This window comes from Lemur catta, chromosome 26 (assembly GCF_020740605.2).
Source record: "Lemur catta isolate mLemCat1 chromosome 26, mLemCat1.pri, whole genome shotgun sequence".
Taxonomy (NCBI): domain Eukaryota; kingdom Metazoa; phylum Chordata; class Mammalia; order Primates; family Lemuridae; genus Lemur; species Lemur catta.
Genome location: NC_059153.1, coordinates 1,025,857 through 1,046,488, shown reverse-complemented (window position 1 = coordinate 1,046,488; position 20,632 = coordinate 1,025,857). Strand labels below are relative to the sequence as shown.

General features: G+C 36.7%; 1 protein-coding gene across 7 annotated transcripts in view; it reads left to right on the top strand.

Moving 5' to 3' along the window:
• The first annotated feature begins 225 nt into the window (after positions 1–225).
• TBCK (TBC1 domain containing kinase) overlaps positions 226–20,632 on the top strand; it is a 65,427-nt gene continuing 45,020 nt past the window's right edge. For 2 of the 7 annotated variants that reach the window (XM_045537420.1, XM_045537414.1), the window contains exons 1-6: positions 227–483; positions 751–890; positions 1,703–1,924; positions 3,709–3,781; positions 11,834–11,948; positions 14,089–14,162. In XM_045537420.1, the coding sequence (XP_045393376.1) occupies positions 1,732–1,924; positions 3,709–3,781; positions 11,834–11,948; positions 14,089–14,162 (455 nt within the window). In that variant the 5' untranslated portion in view covers positions 227–483; positions 751–890; positions 1,703–1,731. The other 5 variants (XM_045537419.1, XM_045537417.1, XM_045537415.1 and 2 more) reach the window with 5 other exon arrangements.

The window sequence follows — 20,632 nt, the reverse complement described above, 5'->3', positions numbered from 1 at the left end:
CCGCGCGCGGTGCCATCGACCCGCCGCACCGCGCTCCCCCGCTTCCATCCCCTCACCCAATGTCGCCAAGTCCCCCCGCACCTCTCCCTCTGTCGCTACATGTGTGTCGCCAATTTGGGCAGGCGGCGGGACGCCCGCGGTCGGGGTCTTTTCTTCGCGCTGCGTCGCGGAGGCAGTGACGTCAGAGGAAAGGGCCCGGCCGAGCCGCGCGTGGTGTATAAAAAGCCGGGACCCCGTGAGCGAGCGGGGAGGTTGACAGTCGCGCTCCCGGTCGCCGTGGCGAATGCCACCGCGGCTGGCGGGCAAAGGGCGAGCTCCGAGCTCCCGGCAGGAGCGGCCTCTTCTGTAGAAGCGCCTGAAATGCCGGGGCTGGTGTGCTAAGTCGCGGCGGCGACGCGGGCCACGGCGACAGCGCTGGGACCCTGTCCGGAAACTCCGCCCCCTTGTCCCCGTGCCCGTCTGCGTCCCCAGGCTCGGAGGCAGGTATGCGCACGTCCCGGTTTTCGGTGTCGTGGTCGGGGGTCGTGGGAGGTAGACGAGAGTCCGGCGGGGCCCCGTCCTGCTGGGTCCTGTCGCCGCCGCCGCCGCCCCGGCATCACACGGTCCCCGGAGTCCTTTGGGAACCGTGGGCCACCCTTGAAAGTAACCGCTTCGGAGTCAGGCCTAAGAAGTTGGAAAACTCTGGAAGCTGCCCTTGCGTTACTCATCATGGATGCGGACTCGTGCTCTGGTTTGTTTCTGGTTTTCCAGGTTTCGTCGCTTGTGAACGTGTGACAGTCCCTCCAGCAGCGGGAGAAGGCGACGCGGCACAAGGAGGTGACTTTAACACCTCGCAAGGCCCCCGGGGCCTGTTTGCTGTTTGGGACAGAAAGATGACGTTTTGAGAGAAGGTGTATATGAAAAGAATGAATTCGTCTCACTTGCACGTTGGAGAAATGGGAAAACTGTTTTAATTAAGATAAAATCGGCATTTTTTGGTCTGTTTTTGACTTCCCCTCCCTTTTGAGTTATTCGAGTTCTTGGAGGGCAAAGATTGTCTTGTTCACTGTTGTGGGCACGGTAGCTGGAAAACATCTGACTCAGAATAGGGGCTTCAAAATATTTAAGAGGGTCCCTGATCAGAATTTTGTTACTTCCCCCATTCAGAAGGAAAGGTTTTTGGTAGTATGTGGGTCATTCAATCTGTAGGTAAAGGGAAGTGTTATTGATACAAAGATGCGGTAACCAACTTCCTCTACTCTTTCCCCCAACCCCCTGCAGACACTATCATGACTTAATCCTCCACTCTTAAAACTGTCAGGCATCACTGAAGGTAGAATGTTCTGTTTTCTCCTTTTTATGACATTGAAGATCTTTGAATTTGATTTAGAATCACAGTATAAATTTATGTTTGGGTGTTTTTCAGTTGATATTGTCTTAGAATATATATATTTTTTCTGTGGAGATGGGGTCTTGCTATGTTGCCCAGGCTGGTCTCGAACTCCTGGCCTCAAGTGACCCTCCCACCTCAGCTTCCCAGAGCGCTGGGATTACAGGCGTGAGCTACCGTGCCTGGTCAGAATTTTTTTTTAACTCTGATATTTTTACTATGAAGCGTTCATATTGGCATTTTCCTCCAAGTTGTGTATTGTCAGTCATGTTTCATGTGAAAAAATACTGGCTTAATGTTTTGCCAGTCTCACAAAATTCTCTCTTTTTCCAGGTCATCCTGGAAGAACGAGGGCTCCAAAAATGTTTCCCTTGAAGGATGCTGAAATGGGCGCCTTCACCTTCTTCGCCTCGGCTCTGCCCCATGATGTTTGTGGGAGCAACGGGCTTCCTCTCACACCAAATTCCATCAAAATCTTAGGGCGCTTTCAAATCCTCAAGACCATCACCCATCCCAGACTGTGCCAGTATGTGGATATTTCTAGGGGAAAGCATGGTGAGTTTTTTGTTTGTTTGGGTGTTTTGGGTGTTATTTTTTTTTTCTTTCCTATTTTGTGCTCTCTACATTGTTACCCTGATTAAGTTATAAATACAGCATGAAGTAAATGTGTAAAGAAATCATATGTGTGTGCATGTTCCCCTCCCCCACTCCCTCTTTTTTGTCCCCGTCTTTCTCTTGTACACTTGCCCATTTATTTGCAAACCTGCCGGGTAAAATTCAAACTCCTCACCAGGTGGTTACATGCAAGATCCTTTGTGATCTAGTTCCTGCCGTCCCCTTTAGATGGATGGATTGCGTGTTGTTTTGACCACTTTAACCCTTCACTCCAGCTAAGCTGAGTTGCTGGAGATTTTCTGATTATACCATGGCCTTTCCACACACGTGCTGTACTATTTTCTACTATTTACTGCTATTTTTGTACTTTTTTCTCCCCTGGATGATGCTGTGCCTCATTCCCTGCAATCTGACTAAATCCCTTTCCTAGATTCTTCTGTAGCTGACAACCCAAAATAAGCAACTGAGGCCAAGATCTCAACCAATGGAGGTTTATGAAGCCAAAGTTTGAGGACATACCGGGAAAAGCACAGACCCCAGAAGCATCTGTGAACTGTGCTCTCCAAAGAGTGATTTGGGAATTCGTTATTTAAAAGGAGAGGGCCTACAGGAAGAAAAAGGAGGAGGGAGAGGGAGGTGAGGCAAATGGTGACAGTCTTGCAGATTTTAGTTAGTGCCCAGGAAATCTACATTTTACATAAGGCGAATGTTTGAAGAGAAAAGGGGAGTAAAGGAAGAATCAGTTATGTTGATGTCCCGGGTAGATGGAAGAATGCCTGATCATGTATGGTCTATGTTCTGTCCCTGGGAAGATAACTAGTCATCAATATTGTTCATGGGCGGAATGAAGTAGACTTTAGCTTGAGGAGCTAGACTTAGCCTGCGGACCTAATGTTACAATGTTACCATTTGCATGTTCTTATTTATGGGAGGCCAGCAAAGAATTGCATTATGAATGATCTGTGGGGTCAGTCCTTATAGATGCCTGAAGCCTTTCACGTTTGCCTGGGATCTAGCTAATGCATGTTGGTGATGCTTAACAGCTGTTCATTTGAAAGTGGGTGTTACATGGCCCAGCCTCAGGCTCAACTTTCCCTTTTGCATAAGGAGTTAGGGGTGGTCCTGAGATTTTTATTTTCCTTTACATAGCTTTTATCATATTTCATTATTTTCTGTTTTCTCCTCTGAGGTCCCTAACCACCTCATTGTTGAAGGGTCAGCTCTAATTCTAAGTCAATTTTCTATTCTTTTCCATAGTTATGATTCAGAACATTTCTACTTTTCTCAAGTTTCTGAACACAATTTCGAAGATCTCGTGTTTGAACCAGACTGTCAAATTCATCAGTACTTAGCTCCCCAATTTCCCCTTTCCTTCAAAATTTCTTTGTATCTTCATTTAGTCTTTTACTTCTTCCACTGTGTGTCAGAAGAAGAATCACTTCTTTTTTCCCAAGATCAACATTTCCATCTGGTTTTCCTGATGCACGTGAGAAAAACTGTAGAGGAAAAAAAAAACATAAGATGAGAAAGAATTGTTGTTTAATATATTGTTTTGTTAGATGTTTACCATAGTATTCTATATGCTTGGTAACGATGTAGTTTATAGAGTTTGAAAAGCTCTTTTAAAATATTTTTATTTGTGCTCTGTGTTAGTATCTTCAGTGGGTTATGTTATTTTCTTACTGAAATGTTACTATAAAGTGGGTTTGCTTTGTTTCTCTCAGAAAGGCTGGTGGTCGTGGCCGAGCACTGCGAACGGAGCCTGGAAGACTTGCTTCGAGAAAGGAAACCCGTGAGGTACTGTGTGATGTCAGGACAGTCAAATGGAAAGCAGACACTGGCAAACAAAGGCATTTTAACTAGAAACTGGAGTGTTTGCGTTCTTCTGTTGCTTGTTTAATGATAAAATCCAGGTGCAAATTTTCACTTTAGGAAACTCAATTCACAGGCTACGTAGCCAGACCACTGGCAGCTTACAGTTTTGCCACAGTACAGACAGATGGACAAGTAAAAATCTTGTGTCTCAAAATGTGACATCATCTCTGCTAGAAAAATAGAAAGAAATTACCTGGACAACTAAAAATGTACAGAAAAAATTAGCCGGGCATGGTGGCCATGCCTGTAGTCCCAGCTACTCGGGAGGCTGAGGCAGGAGGATCACTTGAGCCCAGGAGTCTGAGGTTGCTGTGAGCTAGGCTGACGCCATGGCACTCTAGCCTGGGCCTGGGCGACAGAGCAAGACTCTGTCTCAAAAAAAGAAACAAACAAACAAACAAAAAAAAAAACAATTAAATGGCCATGTAAATGTAGATCTTTTTCTGGGCTTTCTGTTTTGTTTCATTAATATATTTTTCCATTCTTACGCCAGCAACATACCATCTTAATTACTGTAGCTTTATAGGAATCTTGAAGTCAAGTTTTCCAATTTTGTTCTTCTGTTTCAAGATTGCTTTAGCTATTGTTGGTTCTTTGCATTTTCACATAAATTTCACAATAAGCCTTTCAGTTTCTAAAAATGTCCATTGGTACTCTGACTGGGCTTGCATTGCATCTATGGATCAGTCTGAAAAGAACCGATATCCTAACAATATTGAATCTTCCAGTAGATTAACATGTTGTTTTGCTCCAAAATTTTAAGCCGCCTTTAATTTCTCACAATAATATTTTTATAGTTTATAATGTAGAGTTCTTCTCTTTTGTTAAATTTATTCCTAAGTATCTCATGTTCTGATATGATTATAAATAAAATTTAATTTTGTTTTCCAATTGTTTTCTGCAACTATATAAAAATATGTGAATTTTTTTATATTGGCCTTGTTTTGTGTGACCTTGCTAAATTAAATTTACTTTTTAGTTCAAACAGTTCTTTTATAAAAGTTCTTTAGCATTTTCTATGTAAACAACCATATCATCTTTGAATAGAAATATGTTTACAACTTCTGTTTTAATCTTTATGGCTTATATTTCTTTTTTCTTGACATAGATTTATTAGATTTCACTAGATAGAACCTCTACTACAATGCTGAATACAAATATCAGTACTTCATTTCTTTCTGTTGCTGACTAATATTCTGTTACAAGTATATAGCACAGTTTGTTTATCCATTCATCTGTTGATGGACGTTTGTTGGATTGATTGGCTTTGTATCTGAACAACAAACCACTAGACTGTGTTTTCCATATGTATTTTGATCTTATCAAATTAATTTTTTGCTGAGAAGAAAAGTTACCTAGTATTCATGTTGGGAAACTAATTTTCCATTTTATTGTATTCCACTGAGAATTAGTTATTATATATTCCAGATTTACAGCATTCAACTTTGATTGTTTGGGAGTAAAAGCTGAACTGTAAAATATTCCCAGTCTCACAACCTAGAGACAGATGGACTGATTTTTTTTCTTTAGACTTACTAGAAAACCAATCTTTAGGTAGCAGTTAATCATTGCAACCGCCATTTCTAAACCTCTGAGTCTGAGGCAAATGAATCTTAAATTTAGCATGGGCAGGTGTCCTTTCAGGCTAATACACATGCGCCAGTAGTAAAATGAGTTATTTCCATTTTCAGTTCCAGAAACTGTTGGGTTTTTTCCCTTTAAAAAATTATTCTGTTAAATATTATATATTTTTAACAAAACATCAAAATTTAGTAAGTGGTAAGTGTCAGAAGCCTAAAAGGCATCAACTCATCATTGAAAACACCCCCTCCCCAAATTCTGGGATTATCAGCCAGCGAACTTTTAAAAGTTACGAGCTCATTGAGCTCTTTTGTCTTGAGGTTATAGAGGGAGAGTTTCTTTAAAAAATAACACATGATTAAACACTTGTAATGCTATCTGAACATTAATCATTAGTAAGTATTTTATTTTTCCTCTCCATTTCTTAAATTACACAGTAGCTAACTATATTTCATCTGTGTTTCATCTCCCTTAACGTTTTACCTTGGGCTAATACCAAGTAAGGAAAGTTTTAGACTAAAAGGAAAATTTTTGTGGGAGTGAGCAGGTTTTATAAGGTGGAAGAACATCTTGAACTCATAGAATGTAGACGTGTGTTTCCTCCCTTGGTTTGCTGACAGTGTGGGTGTTTTGGCTTGGGGAATGGCCCTTAGAAATATCGTAGATCATGGATCTGAGGAAATAGCATGTGTGGTTTTAGTTACCACCTATACATGAATGACTTCCAAATCTATCTTAGCAACCCTGACCTCTCTTTCTCTTTGCCGGCCTCTATTTTTTGCATTCCGAATAACATTTTTCCTTGGAAACATTGCATATACCTAAAAGAACTGATGGTTTGAGGCAAATAGGAATCTCTCTTAATAACTTAGTCTAATTTACAGTTTTAGCCAGATATTAACAAGATTATTGTATTATCACTATACCCTGATTTATCCGGCATCTTTCAGTAAATAAAAGAGTAGGAGAGGTGTATTTTCAGCAAATGAGTACTTTTTGTGGCTAGCCATTGTGTGAACTTGAGCAGTTTATGTTTTCTTGACTAACTGAGGAATGATATGTTCTCTCGAGATCTTTCATTAGTGAAGAATTTAATCTAGGTGTCTGCAGCCTCTTGTACCATTGTGTGATACCATTTTATACATTTATTGAACACCTATTGTTTGATGTGTATTTATTGAACACCTAGATTACAGGCACTGGGCTAGGCATAGTGAGTCAGGATAAGCCAGTACGTGCTCAGCTCAAGGTGAGAGAGACAAACCCATACAGAAATAATTACCATAAAATTAATAAACCGCGGAGCTGTGTACTATCAGAATACAGGGAAGAGGATACGGTTCTATCAGGGGGTAGAGGCCCTGAATGAGAAGCCGTTAAGGATCTTGGCCAAAATATGATTGAAATAACAATAGATCTAGAATAAAAAAAGGATGTCAAGAAGGGGCTGATGGAGGTAGGGGCCCCAAAGCCTTGATGAGATTGAAGAGCAGGCCCTCGTGAATGAGGAACAGAGAAGTGTGGGAGACTGTAGTTGAAAATCTGGATGTTTTAAGTAAATACAGGTCGAGCAGTGTCTCACTGTGACAGACTATCAGCATCTGGGAATATTGTCGTGAGTTAGGTGAAAACCTGTGGCTACAAACATGCCAAGTCTGTGATGTTGTCCTCAGTATGTTTTAACCAACGGTTACACATGGTTTATGGGTGATTTAATCAGAAACATGCGGTAAATTTCCTTTGAAACACATCTGGAAAAGGCTAAACAAAATATATTTAGGATTTTACTAACCTAATAGATTTGAAAACTTACTAAATCATATTCAAAATCCGAATATAAGATTGATGACTTTTTAGGTCTTTTTTCGTCTTACCAATGTAATTAATAAATTTTGATGTTTTATTTTCCTCTGAAGAGAAAGGGAAAGGACGACTAATTCTCATCTACTAGCGTAATTGCTTGTATTGAAATTATCGGTTTATCAATGTGTCTAACTATCCTGTAGGCTTCTTGACTGTGAAGATTGATTCTTTTTCTTGGTGTCCATGGGGCTGAAAAATGCAAGTACCAAGCAGTAAATAGCCACTCAGTTGATGCGTTTGAGTATAAATGAAAATAACTTAAAATGTGTTCTTGCTCTGTTATAAAATATAAATCATATTCATCTGAAAGCTACTTTTTGGTCATAGGTGTTTATATATTTGTAATAACTAGGGATTCTTATGTTCCTTTGTCAGGGACAGGGGTGATGAGGTACGTGCTCTAGCTGCCTGGTCCCTGAAGAAACAAGAGTGACTGAAAATTTCAAAAGAAGTAAAATATTTTCTGACTTCAAGCATAATTTACATTTTCCATGTTAGTGATGGCTTTCCCTTTTTAACAAGATTCTGACTTGGCAATTGTGTAGAATAAAGTCATGTTGTCGCCACCAATTTTTTTTTAATTGGGTCAATCCCATTCTCCTAATCCTAAAATCCCCTTTTTAGCATCCATATTCAATTAAACTGTGACATGTTAGCTATTACTGGACCTATGATAGTTTTACCTTGTTGTTGAGTTTTAATTGCGTTAGCTACTTTAAAGAGATTTCATGATCGAAGTTTTTGGCAATATTGAAGAATATAGTTTTGAAAACAAGTAAGTATACAAAATTCTGCAAATACTGATTCTTTCTCCTCCTCAAGTAGCATGGAGCTGAGGCCCTCTAGTGTCACAGATGAACATGGCATCCGTTTTGAACATCTGCGAGTTGTGTGCGTATGTCAGGGACAGAGACACACAGAATAAGAACAAGAGAGGTTATTTTAACGTTGACTTGTGGAGCCAAATAAGCTCAGAAAGCTAGGTGTATATTTTTTTTATTCCCAAGGAAAGTTTTTCTTTATTTTTAAGGGGGAAGGGTTTGCTTTCTTCTTATGTACATATTTCAATGTAATTGTGCTTTTACCTAAAATCCTTACCTCCTTAGCTACGGATAGGTTACAAATGAAATTTGTTTTAAAGTTTGGGATTTTGCCATTTATACAGTTGGTTTATTTTTTAAGATGCTTATGAAAACTCTGTTTATCCCAAATTGTGCTTGTTTTACACATTCCCAGTTTGCTTAAGACTGACTGAAAAGGCATTTTAGTATGGGAGAAACTATTGATATTAGATAAAGAGGAATAGCTTACAGGTCAGTTTAAGTAGCATTCTTTATAAATAGTAACCGTCACTGCTTCCTTTTTACATATATGATGGGGAATATCAATTTATTGCTTTACTTAAAATATGACTGATAACCAGGAATTGGATTATCAGATATTTAAGGGGAAACAAAGTTTGAGAAAACCAGCCTGGGATGAGGGCAGAGAGAGGGGCTCATCACACAGAAGAAATGAAGGTAATACACTTCTTTGTTTCCAGAATTAAAAGAATTCTAACTATCCTCAGAGAGTCTCAAAAGAATGATGTATCCATAACCGAAGAACAGTATTGTTGCAAAGGAACAACTAGCGTACAGAAGAGAGATCCTGGAAATTAATAGTCTGGATTAATACTCTCTCCTCTCTCCTTCTCTCCCTCTTTTTCTTTCTCTCTCTCCATATACATATGTGTGTGTGTGTATATAACTATACTATATATAGTATATAGGTATAGTATATAACTATATATACTGTATATAGTATATGTATAAATACTATACCATACACACTGTACTATATATATCTACTAGTTTTATATATATATATATCTCCCCCTCCCTCACCTTCTTTCTCACACATACACTTCACAGAAGAGAGATCCAACTTAAAGATAGAGAAAATAATCAAAGACATAACAAATCAGTTTTTCTTGTTAATGTTTCTCTGTTAATGGATCATGTGAGTCTTCAGATTACAGGAGCATGCGTTATGCTGACTGGCACAAATGTGCCCACATCTTAGATATATTGGGCTGAAATTTTATAACTCTAAGTATAAAGTAAAAATCCCCAAAGCTTTCAGGAAGGACAACAGGGTATCTACAACAAAATTGAAATCACTGTCTTGCTAATTACAGGACTTCTCACCATTAATAAAGAATGGGGGAATTCTTTCCAAGTTTAAAGGCAAGAATTAGTAAGACATTTTCAGATATGCCATGCTTTGAAATGTCCTACTGATGCTCGCTGTAAGAGACAGCTTCTCAAGGATGTATTCTAACTAAACAAAAAAGAAAGTAGAGGTAGAAAAAATTATGGTAGCTGATATTCATCTTCATGGGTAGAGTTATCTTTATAAAGTTATAGTATCCATTAAATCCTGATGACTGAGACATTTTCTCTCGAGAGCTAGGGTTTAAGTGGCCTAGGTTAATATCTCCTCCTCTGCTTAGTTCCACACTGAGTATTAATCGTAGTGTGCCAACGTGCCAGTCACTTCCCATCTTTCTTAGAGTAAGAGCCAAAGGCCTTACAATGGCCTAAAATGCCTTACATAACCTGACGCCTCGGTACCTGTCTGAGCTTACCTCCTACTGCTTTATCCTTTGCTCCTTCTCCCGCGTGCACTGTGGCCTCATTGCACTTTTGAGCTGCTGAGCATTCAGGACTTGCTGCTGGGCCGCCTGCCTGAATCGTACGTTTTTCAGAGAGCTGCATGTCTCTCTCACTTTCCTTAGATTTCTACATAAGTGTCGTCTTGTCAGTGAGGCCTTCCACAGCCACACTATGTGTCTTCCCCACTACATGTTTTTCATTGGCACCTAATCACTATACGTCATATTATCTGTTTACTTGTTTATTTGTTTAGCCTTCAAGAAAGGAGTGTAGGTTTCTTTTATCCAACTCACAAAATTTTGATATGTAAAAATATTATAACTAATAAAATAAGTTTGGGAAGAAAAATGGAAAACTTGTAAAAATAAGTTAACTATATCATCTTGCATGGCGAAGAGTTAATTGTATGATTAATAAAATAAAAGTCTGACCACCAGAAGAATTGAAAACAAAAACTGCTAAGGATAATTACCTCTGGTAAGTCAGACTAGCATGAGAGGGAATAGGGAGATTTTAGCTTTTATTTATGGTTATTTCTAATGGCTTCAATTTAGGGGAGAGAGTCAGGTTGCCATAATTATTTTTTTAAAAAATTATATTCAACTCATTATTTTTTAAAGTCAGGTTTATTGAGGTATAATTTACATACCTTAAAATGCACCCTTTTTAGTATACAGTTTAATGAGTTTGATAAGTAATGTCATGTAATCATCATCAAAATCAAGAATAAAAGTTTCATCACATTATAACCTTTTCTCATACTCTTATAGTCCACCCATCCCCTACCCAAGTCCGTGGCAGTCTGTTATTATTAATATTATATATTATTATTAATATTATTACATCCTTGTACTCTGTTTTTTATTTAACATGAGAGTCTCATTGAGTATAGTTGTTTTAGTTTTTATCAAATCTGAAAATCCTTATTAATTTTAATTGGTGAGTTTAGGCCATTTACATTTAATAAAATTGTTGATATAGCTGGGTTAAAAATCCATTAATTGTTTTCTATTCATTTTGTCCTTTGTTCTTTTTTCATTTTACTCTCCCTGCTCATGGATTATTTTTATGATTCCATTTTATCCCTACTATTTGGTTTGTCATTTATAGCTCTTTTAAAAATTACTTTTAGTGGTTACCTGAATTTACTGGTTAATTCAATTTTTAAAAATAAAATAGAAAATAAATCTATACCAAAATATTAATATTGGTGGTTTGAAGGGTTTGGGTTTGAATTAGTTTCTCCTACTTTTCTGTATCTTATTTCTAACTTCCTACAAGAATGGTTTTTGATTTAAAAAAATTAAATGGTGAGAGAGAGAGAAGGGAAAAAGAGAAAGAATCAGATATGTGGAGGATGGCTTAGAGAGGATAGGGGAAGAGCTAAAGAGGAATGTTTAAATAAATTGCCAGAGGTTGCTTTATGATTGATATGGAAAATAAGCTCATGTCTACATACCATAAAATATATCATAAAATATTTCAGGGGCTTCTGTATTTTTGTCTTGAGCAGAATAGATGATTTTCATTGGGTTAGTTCTGTATGTCTGAAACTTCCCTGATAATTTGGCAAAGCCAAATCTGCCACTTTACTATATTGATAAATAAGACACACCACCAAAATTAAAGTCCTTTCTTGGAAAGAACAAATACAGCTATTAGAGTAGCCTTTAGAAAACTGTAGGATCTTTGTCAGATCAATTCTGTTGTAATCAGAAAATCTAAAATATGTGTAAGTGGATATTTTAGAAAACGTACAGATTCTATTTTCTGTGAATGAAGAACAGTAAAAATGTCTTTGAATGTTTTACTCTTTAAAACAGGTTCTATATCTGCTTTGTGATTGATCTTTGACTCTTTGTTTTCTTTATAGCTGTTCAAAAGTTTTGTGCATAGCATTTGAGGTACTTCAAGGCTTGCAGTATATGAACAAACATGGTATAGTACACCGGGCACTGTCTCTTCATAATATCTTGTTGGACCGAAAGGTAATTGTCAAATAATGTAATAATGTCCTACTCAATCAGAAGAAACATAAAATAAGAATATGTTTTAAGAATATTCTTAATGAAAAGACTATATGAAAGCGATATAATTATGTTGATAATCCAACAATCTTTACATTATCGGAATGTATCTTTCACATGAATTATTTTTTCCCCAAGACTCATTTTCTAGCTTCATGTTGTGTTTTTTTCCTTCACTCTTTTTTCCTAAGAATCTAAAGGATATGCACTGTGGCTTTCCAGCCTACCCCTGCTCTGAATTTTCTTACATTTCAAGACAGCTGCTCTATTTAAATAGAATGGTATTCTCCTAAGTGCAACTGCACTGTGTTTTCTCCTCTTTATTTTTCTTCTTTCTTCTTTCCTTGTCCATTTATCTTCTTATTTACCATCTGTTCATACCTAGCTCCCTTTTCTATTAAAGTGCCTCTTCTCTGTTTGGAAATCTTATGGGGATTGATAAGAAACTAGTAAACCCTTCTAAGAGAATTATGGATAGCAAGGTGGTATATTTTCAGAAATAATCATAATTTCATTATTTTGCATAAGCATATAAAAACAGCTCTGGGGAGATTTCTTCTTGAACATTATTTTCTATATTAGTAGGATTATCCTTGTTGTCTGATTCTTTTCCCAAAGTTCAGTACAGTTACCCTATGATGTTAAAAAATGACAAAAGAGAAAATGGTGCTCATTATTTCAGACTTACGACAGTAAAGAATCATTGCCATAACCAATCTAAACTATTTTTTAAAGTTATAGGTAATATAAGAAAAGATATAACAGAACTTCTAGAAATGAAAGAGTAATTTAGGGAATTCCAAAATATAGTGGAAGTTTAACAAAAGACTAGACCAAACAGAAGAAAGAATTTTAGAGCTTGAAGACAAGACTTTCTAATTAACTCAGTCAGTCAAAAAATGTAGAAAAAGAATCAAGACTAATGAACAGTCTCTCCAAGAAATACGGCGTTATGTAAAGTGAACGAATACAAGAATCATAGGTATCCCTCTTTTCATTTGGGTGGATACCCGGAAGTAGGATTGCTAAATGGTAGGTCTACTGTTAGTTCTTTGAGGAATCTATACTGTTTTCCATGGAAGTTGTACTAGTTTACATTCCCACCAACTGTGCACAAGTGTTCCCTTTTCACTACATCCATGTGTGTGTCTGTCACACACACATACCCCCCCACACACACAGCATGGAGCACTACTCAGTTATAAAAAGGAATGAAATAATGTCTTTTGCAGCAATTTGGGTGGAACTGGAGACTGTTATCCTAAGCGAAGTATCTCAGGAATAGAAAACCAGATACCACATGTTCCCACTTCTAAGTGGGTGCTAAATGAGGGATGTATATGGTAATAAAGTGGTGTAAAGGACATTGGAAACTAAGAAGGGCAGAGGGTGGGCGGGGGTGAGGGATTAAAACTTACCTGTCGGGTACAGTGTACACTACTCTGGGGATGGGTACATTGAAAACCCTGACTTCAGCATCATACAATTGATACATGTCTCAAAAAATACTTGTGTTCTCTAAATCTATTAAAAGACGAGAACTTCATACTAGGATAATGGTTGTTTTCAAACGATGTAAAAAATTATTGGAAGTCTAGAGGATTCACTGAAGTCTTGATGATTTTGGACCCCTCTTTTTAAGAGCTCTCTTGTCACAGTTAAATTATAATATTATAAATGGACTTGGAACTCCCTGAAAAGAAAATTGTTCTGTGAAATTACCACAAAGCATTCTAACCACGGATTCAAGACAAATGAGAACGTTGAATGTTTTCCTTTTTTGCTTGATCAAAAAGCCTAGTACGTAATAGAAACAGCAAAAATTTTTAAGAAAAATGTGATTTGTCATTCTGAAATGTATATGTATATGCACACATTTGTGTATACATATATGATAAGTATAAAGCAGACAATATTGGTAGATAATTATGAGTAAATTTAATGGTATTTTATAAAATTTTAGTAGTACTTATTAATATCAAAAAATATTTCAATAAAATAGTGTTATGTAATGGTTGTCTTCCTTATAAAATGTATAATGATTTTTCATCCCAGTTATACTAAAATATTTCATGGTAATTTTTCTTCTTTATTATTATAGGGACATATTAAATTGGCTAAATTTGGACTTTATCACATGACAGCTCATGGTGATGATGTTGATTTCCCTATAGGGTAAGGATATGTTTTCTTCTGTTTTGAGTTGTGTATTAAACTTTATAATCTTTGATAATATGCATATTTTGTTAGTAATAATTTTGATCATGCTTTTTGACATGAAAACAGGTTTTTTATTAATACATTTTAATTTTCCATATACTTTTTTAGAGTGGACAGTTTTTCTCTAGCATCCTAGAGATCCCTGGTGTTGATCATTCATTGAATTGACAAAGAAGCTAACAGATTATTTACCTTCTTTACCTTATGTTACTTCCTGATTAGTTGTATTTTATGCAGAATTAAATAAGTTTAAGGCAAGAAGGCTGACCAGATTCTCAATTAATGATAATGTGTGTGCATCATAAGACTGAAAAGTATTACTCCTAAACATTATTTTCAATTTAATGTTTTATGTTTCTCTTTTCTGTAAGATCTGATTGTATATTAAGATTCAAGTTGAGTCATTGTGGATATTAGAGGTAATGGGATAAATTCCATACTTGGAAATCTATGTTTAAGTTCAAAGAGGTTTATTTAATCACTTCTGATATGGAATTCCAGATGTATGTTGCTCTCCAAGAAAGAAATGGAAGTTTATTTCTTTCCATACTCAAGGAGATATTTTGATACAGATTTTTGCATTATAGGTATTGTGTGATTGTTTTTAAACATTTTCATAATATAATTCTTTTTTTTTGATTATCTAAATTGACATTGTTTTAGATACTATCTTAGTTACAAAAATAAAAAAAAGAAATTCTTTGTACTATTTTATTTTATTTGTTTTTATTATTATTTCAACATATTGTGGGGGTACAAAAGTTTAGGTTACGTATATTGCCCCCCCACCCCCCGTCAGAGCTTCAAGCGTGTCCATCCCCTAGACTGTGCATCGCACTCATCATGTATATATACACCCATCCCCTCCCCCACCCACATCTGCCCAACACCCAATCAATGTTATTCCTAAATGTGCTCTTAGGTGATGATCAGTGAAACCAATTTGATGGTGAGTACATGTGGTGCTTATTTTTCCATTCTTGGGATACTTCACTTAGTAGAATGGGTTCCATCTCTATCCAGGAAAATACAAGAGGTGCTAGATCACCATTGTTTCTTATAGCTGAGTAGTACTCCATGGTATACATATACCACATTTTATTAATCCACTCATGGATTGATGGGCACTTGGGTTGTTTCCATGTCTTTGCAATTGTGAATTGTGCCAGTATAAACATTCGGGTGCAGATGTCTTACAAAGAATTTCTGTATGTTCGTCATCAGATTCTCCAGATGTTAGTATTTCTCTACATTTGCTTTCTCTCTTTTTTCTCTGATGTGTATGTGTGGATTTGTGTAATAATTATTTTTGGAATCATTGAAGAGTAATTAGTGCACAATACTGGCCCTTTACCCCTAAATACTTCAGTTTGTATCCCCTAATATAATTTTCTTAGAATTTTCTTAGATAACCTCAGAACAATTTTTGAAACAAGGCAACTACACTTGATACAGTATTATTATCTAACCTAGAGACCTTAATCATATTTTTCAAATTGTACTGTGTTGGTTTTTGATAATATCCATTTGTGTTTTGCTCTTTGGGCTTCCTAAAATCAATTCTGTCACACCATTACTGACAATTGTGATACGGGGTCATGGAGTGTGTTTTTGAATCTTAATATTGTATCTGAAATATTAAATCATAATTTGAATCTTAAATATGTAATTAGATGTTTGAAAAAAAGCCTCATATACAAATGGCCCTTTTATCTTTATAACTTAGATTATAGGTTTCTTACCTAAAATTTTTATTAGTTAAGATAGCTAATAGTAGTAGACTTTATTCAGCAAGGAAACATTTAGTGAGCACTTTCTCTTCTTCTTGTTGGATATACAAAATTAGGATAGTTTCCTGTCCTCAAGAAGCTCATTATTTAGTGGGAGAATTTTCTGTCTTGATGGACTGCTTATTCCGGTACATAAATCCATAGTCTTATAGTTTTCCATATTATAAGCTTATAAGCAGCCATCTTTTTCATAAGCATGGAAATGATATTTTGCAAAGATAGTTTATAATTTATTTGTTCATAAAACCTCTTTTGAATATAATAAGTTTTTAGTCAGGCTCTAGCTTCTTTGTCACATATAATAATTGCCTATGCAAGTGACTTTTAAGTAACTGTAGTAAATGTGATTTCTGTTGCTTCTTCCTTCTTTGTAAATCAATTTGTGTAAGAGAGAACTCCAAAAAATAATACAAACCAAAATTAAAATTTTTGACTTTTATTTAAAGGTGCTTTAAATATTATAGTAGAAGAAATGAGATGATTTTTCTTAAAGCATATCAAGTGTTGTGAAGAACTACACTTGAATTTTAAAAGCTTGGGTAGAATTGGTCTAGTGTTACCAGTTGGTCTGGCTGGCTTTGAAGTCTTAGCCCCAGAGGGGCTTACCAGAACATATCAAAGAGCAAAATGTGAAACATTAGCCAGGAAAAATAAAGTGATCAAACAGCTAAGGCATGAAAGAAAATATTTACACCAGAAGAAGCCTATGGTTGATACAAAAGACAAATATTAAGGAACAACAAAGTAAAATGTTACCATCTGTTTCCAAATATTGTAAAGAGTTCGAAACTGGGCATTCATTTCAGTTGGCCAGTAGCTTAATACCTTGTTAAAACATCAAACAGACGATGAAAGCCACTTACATTTACCTCATCAGCCACACTCACAGCAAGTCCTGGTAATTGTGTTTGAGTGTTAAAATGCCACGCCAAGGAAGCGAAGGTTATTGAAAGATGACCTCTACATTAAAGAACGATTCTTTTTATTAATTTCTGTCTTTGATTAAAGGGAAAGTAAAATTTTTATAGTAAAAGTTACCTCTGTGCTTCTTTCAGAAGTTTTTGATACCACAATATACCTATAGGTTTGCTTGACTTTTCATTATGATTTTGAGGTTAGATATGCTAGAAATTGGGAATAAAAATAAACAGTTTGCCTTCTAGGTAAACTGTGGTGGTGATAAAAGCACAGCATTGCACTTGTGTACATTTTTCATTTTTATAAAACATCGTGATGTATTCACTAATATTTACAACAGTTTTGTGAGTTAGGCATTATTATTGCTATTTTGCAGATGAAGAAACCCAAATCACATGTAGAATGTTTGGTGGGACTGAAATTAGAACACAAGTATTATAACATCGAGTCCAGAGCTGCTCTCACTGGACTTCAGATGTCTCTAGAGATTTCACACACACGTTGAGAAGAGCAGTATGATCATCTGAGGGCAAAATAACAAGGTGAATTTTTGTCTGAGACAGATACATGAGCAAATTAAAAGAAAATATCGATCTCACTGCCATCATTCTATTTATATGAAAAGACAGTTAAAAACCAAATTTACTCATTAGAATCTGTTATATTTCTTAATTAAATTGACTTGTGTTTTACATGTGAATAAGAAGTCCTGGCAGTGATAGTGCAAGGAGGTGGCTGTAGAAAAAGATGGGAAGAGAAATAGAAGTGATAGCTGAGTGCCTGCTTTACACAGATCTTGCACACACTTAAATACATTTCAATTACAGTCATTATTGCAGGATGGTATAATTTAATCTAATTGAGTTTAAAAATTCAGACTGTAATGACTGAATCTGACAATAAATGAAGAAAGGGCATGCACATATATAAGAAGTAAGGCAGAATTCCCCTCATTTTTCGTTTATCTTCTAAAATTGTTTTTATTTCTTTTATCTTAAGGCAGTAAGATTCAAATTTAGCAATTGTCAGTATGTCTAATTCTTATTTACAGTGTACTTGTAAATTCTTGTTTATAAGGTAGTCCTAGCTGGCATTTTGATAGGAAATGTTCTTTTTTTTTTTTCAGCAAAACTAGCTCCTATATTTAAATTTTGTTGGTAGTTGCAGAGGGTTTATAAAAATGAATAAGATACACTAGTACCCTCAAAGAGTTTTATTTCGATGGGAAGTTAAATTTTTGTCTGTGAATTATTATATAGTATATGAAACATAAAAACATATAGCATCATATATCATGTATAGTGTATCACATAAGATATAGAACAGGCAGAATGAGTACCTTATAGAGTCTAATCATGTATGTTCATTTCCCTTGTACAGAAAAATATTAATATAGATCTTTTTTGAGAGACACAGAAGACCTAAATAAATGTGGAGATACCATGTTTATAGATTGTTAGGGTCAGTATCAGAAAGATGCTGGTTCTCCCCAACCTGATCTGTTTTCACTAAAAATTCCAACTGTGTGTGTGAAAGAGAGAGAACCTGTCAAGATATTTCTAAAATGTGTACAAGGAAGAACAAACATCTTAAAAGAGCCTCAACACTCCTGAAGAGAAATTAAAAGGTATGTGTGTGTTTTGAGGGCTTGTCCTAGCAGTTATCAGTGTTTATTTACATAAAATGTATTTAATAGAATAATATTTAAAATAGTGTAACGGTATAGCGTTAGGCAAATTGACCAGTGGAACGAAAGAGGGAGCCGAGAAACAAACCTACATGTATGTGGGGCTTTGATTCGTGGTAGAGCCAGCCCTGCAAAGTAGCTGGAGGGAAAAGGTGTTTCAATAAGGGGAACAGGGCTCAGTTAATCATCCATGTCGGAAAAAAGAGAAAGTTGTACCTTTATCTCACATCATATGAAACAGCAGTTCTAGATGGATCAAAAAACTTACAAGGCTAAACTATTGAACTTCAAGAAAATAACATCATTTTGACAAAATCACTAAGTATAAGGGAAAAATTCATTTGGAAGATTATGAACTTCTCATTCATGAGCAGATACCATAGAGACAATGAAAAGACAGAACCACAAAGTGGTAGAAAGTATTTCAAGTCACAATTACTGAAACAAGGAATTAGTGCCTGGAATTATAAACTCTTTAAAAACGATAAGAAAGAGAAAAACTGTGCAGTAAAAGGTTGACGTAGAAGGCCTGAGGCTGCTGTCCTGAGAGACCAAGTCCTGTTTGCAAGGCCTGCGCTTGGCCAGCAGCGGGGAACTTGGGTTTCAGGGATGTTCCCACGGTCCCTAACTGTAGAGGCTGCTCCGCGGTGCCTGGCTGCATAAACGGTGTGGTTTATGCTGAACATTTGCTTTTCTTCGTGAGGTCTGGAATTTCTGTGCACGCCAGGCAGAGCGCCTGGGTGACCAGACCCCAGTAGAAACCTTGGGCAGTGAGGTTTTAAGGGGCTTCCCTGGCCAGAAACATCACACGTATGTTGCTGCATGTTTGTTGCTGGGGGCAGCGTGTGTTCTGTGTGATCCTGCTGGGGGGGAGAGAGCAGGACACCTGTATACAGGTTCCCCAGTGCTCCCTGTGTGTGTTTCCCTCGTGATCCAGCGGTGTGTCCTTGCTGCGTCTCTGTGATGGATCTTTGCTGTGCAGACGCCTACGCTGAGTCCCGTGAGTCCTTCTAGTGAATCTCTAAACATGGGGTTGGTCTTGGGAACCCCAGCACAACTAGAGAAATGAGCAAAAGCAGGCACGTCGCACAGTGGTAAACCCGAATGACTAACACGTATGAATATCTACTGCCATTGCATTAATTTTCAAGGAAATGCAGAGTAAAACCATGATGACACCCACCAGATTATCAGATTAAAAGGTCTGTCAAATATCAAGTGTTGGCGAAGCAGTAAGCACTGGGAACTGTCATCCACCGCTGATGGGCACATAGGTTGGTATAACTCCCTTTGGAAAACACTTGGCATAATGTCATAAAGTTGAACGTGCACGTATCCTGTGGCCTACACATTCAATCCCAGGTTGTTACCCTCGGGAAACTTTCACAGACATAGTATTCTGTTCAGCGTTACTTATCATAATAAAAAAAAAAACAGGAAACAAATGCCACTGACATCTGAATGGATTAATCATGACATATTCATAAAATAGAAGTAAAAATTAATGGCGTACAGCTCCATGCAACAATATAGATGACTTTTTCAAATAAATAATGTTGATTGAAAAAGCAAAACAGAGTGAGCCTTATTCCTATATTATAAAGTTCAGGAATATGCTTGACTAAACAATATATTTTTTTAGAGATACAGGCATATGGTAGAACTGTAACGAAATGGCAGGCCGTGCTAAACACAGAAATTCCAGATGTCTTTTCCTTTTGAGGGATAGGAATGGAAATCGAGTCAGTGAGAAGCAGAAAGGGATTTTGAGTCATAATCTGATGTCTTTTGCTTACACTGCTTCTTGGTACGTGAGTGTTCACTGAAGCTTCATTGTTTATACCTTACTGCTATTTAATAGGCTGTCTTTTGTATTTATTCAATATTTGCTAAAACAAGTTTTCAAAACACTTACGCTGGTGAGGGTGTGAGGAAACAAGTGCCTTCACATGTTGCTCGTGAGAATATAAATTGATCCAGCCTCTCCAGCAGGCCAGTTGCTGCGATACGTCCAATTTTCAAATGCACAG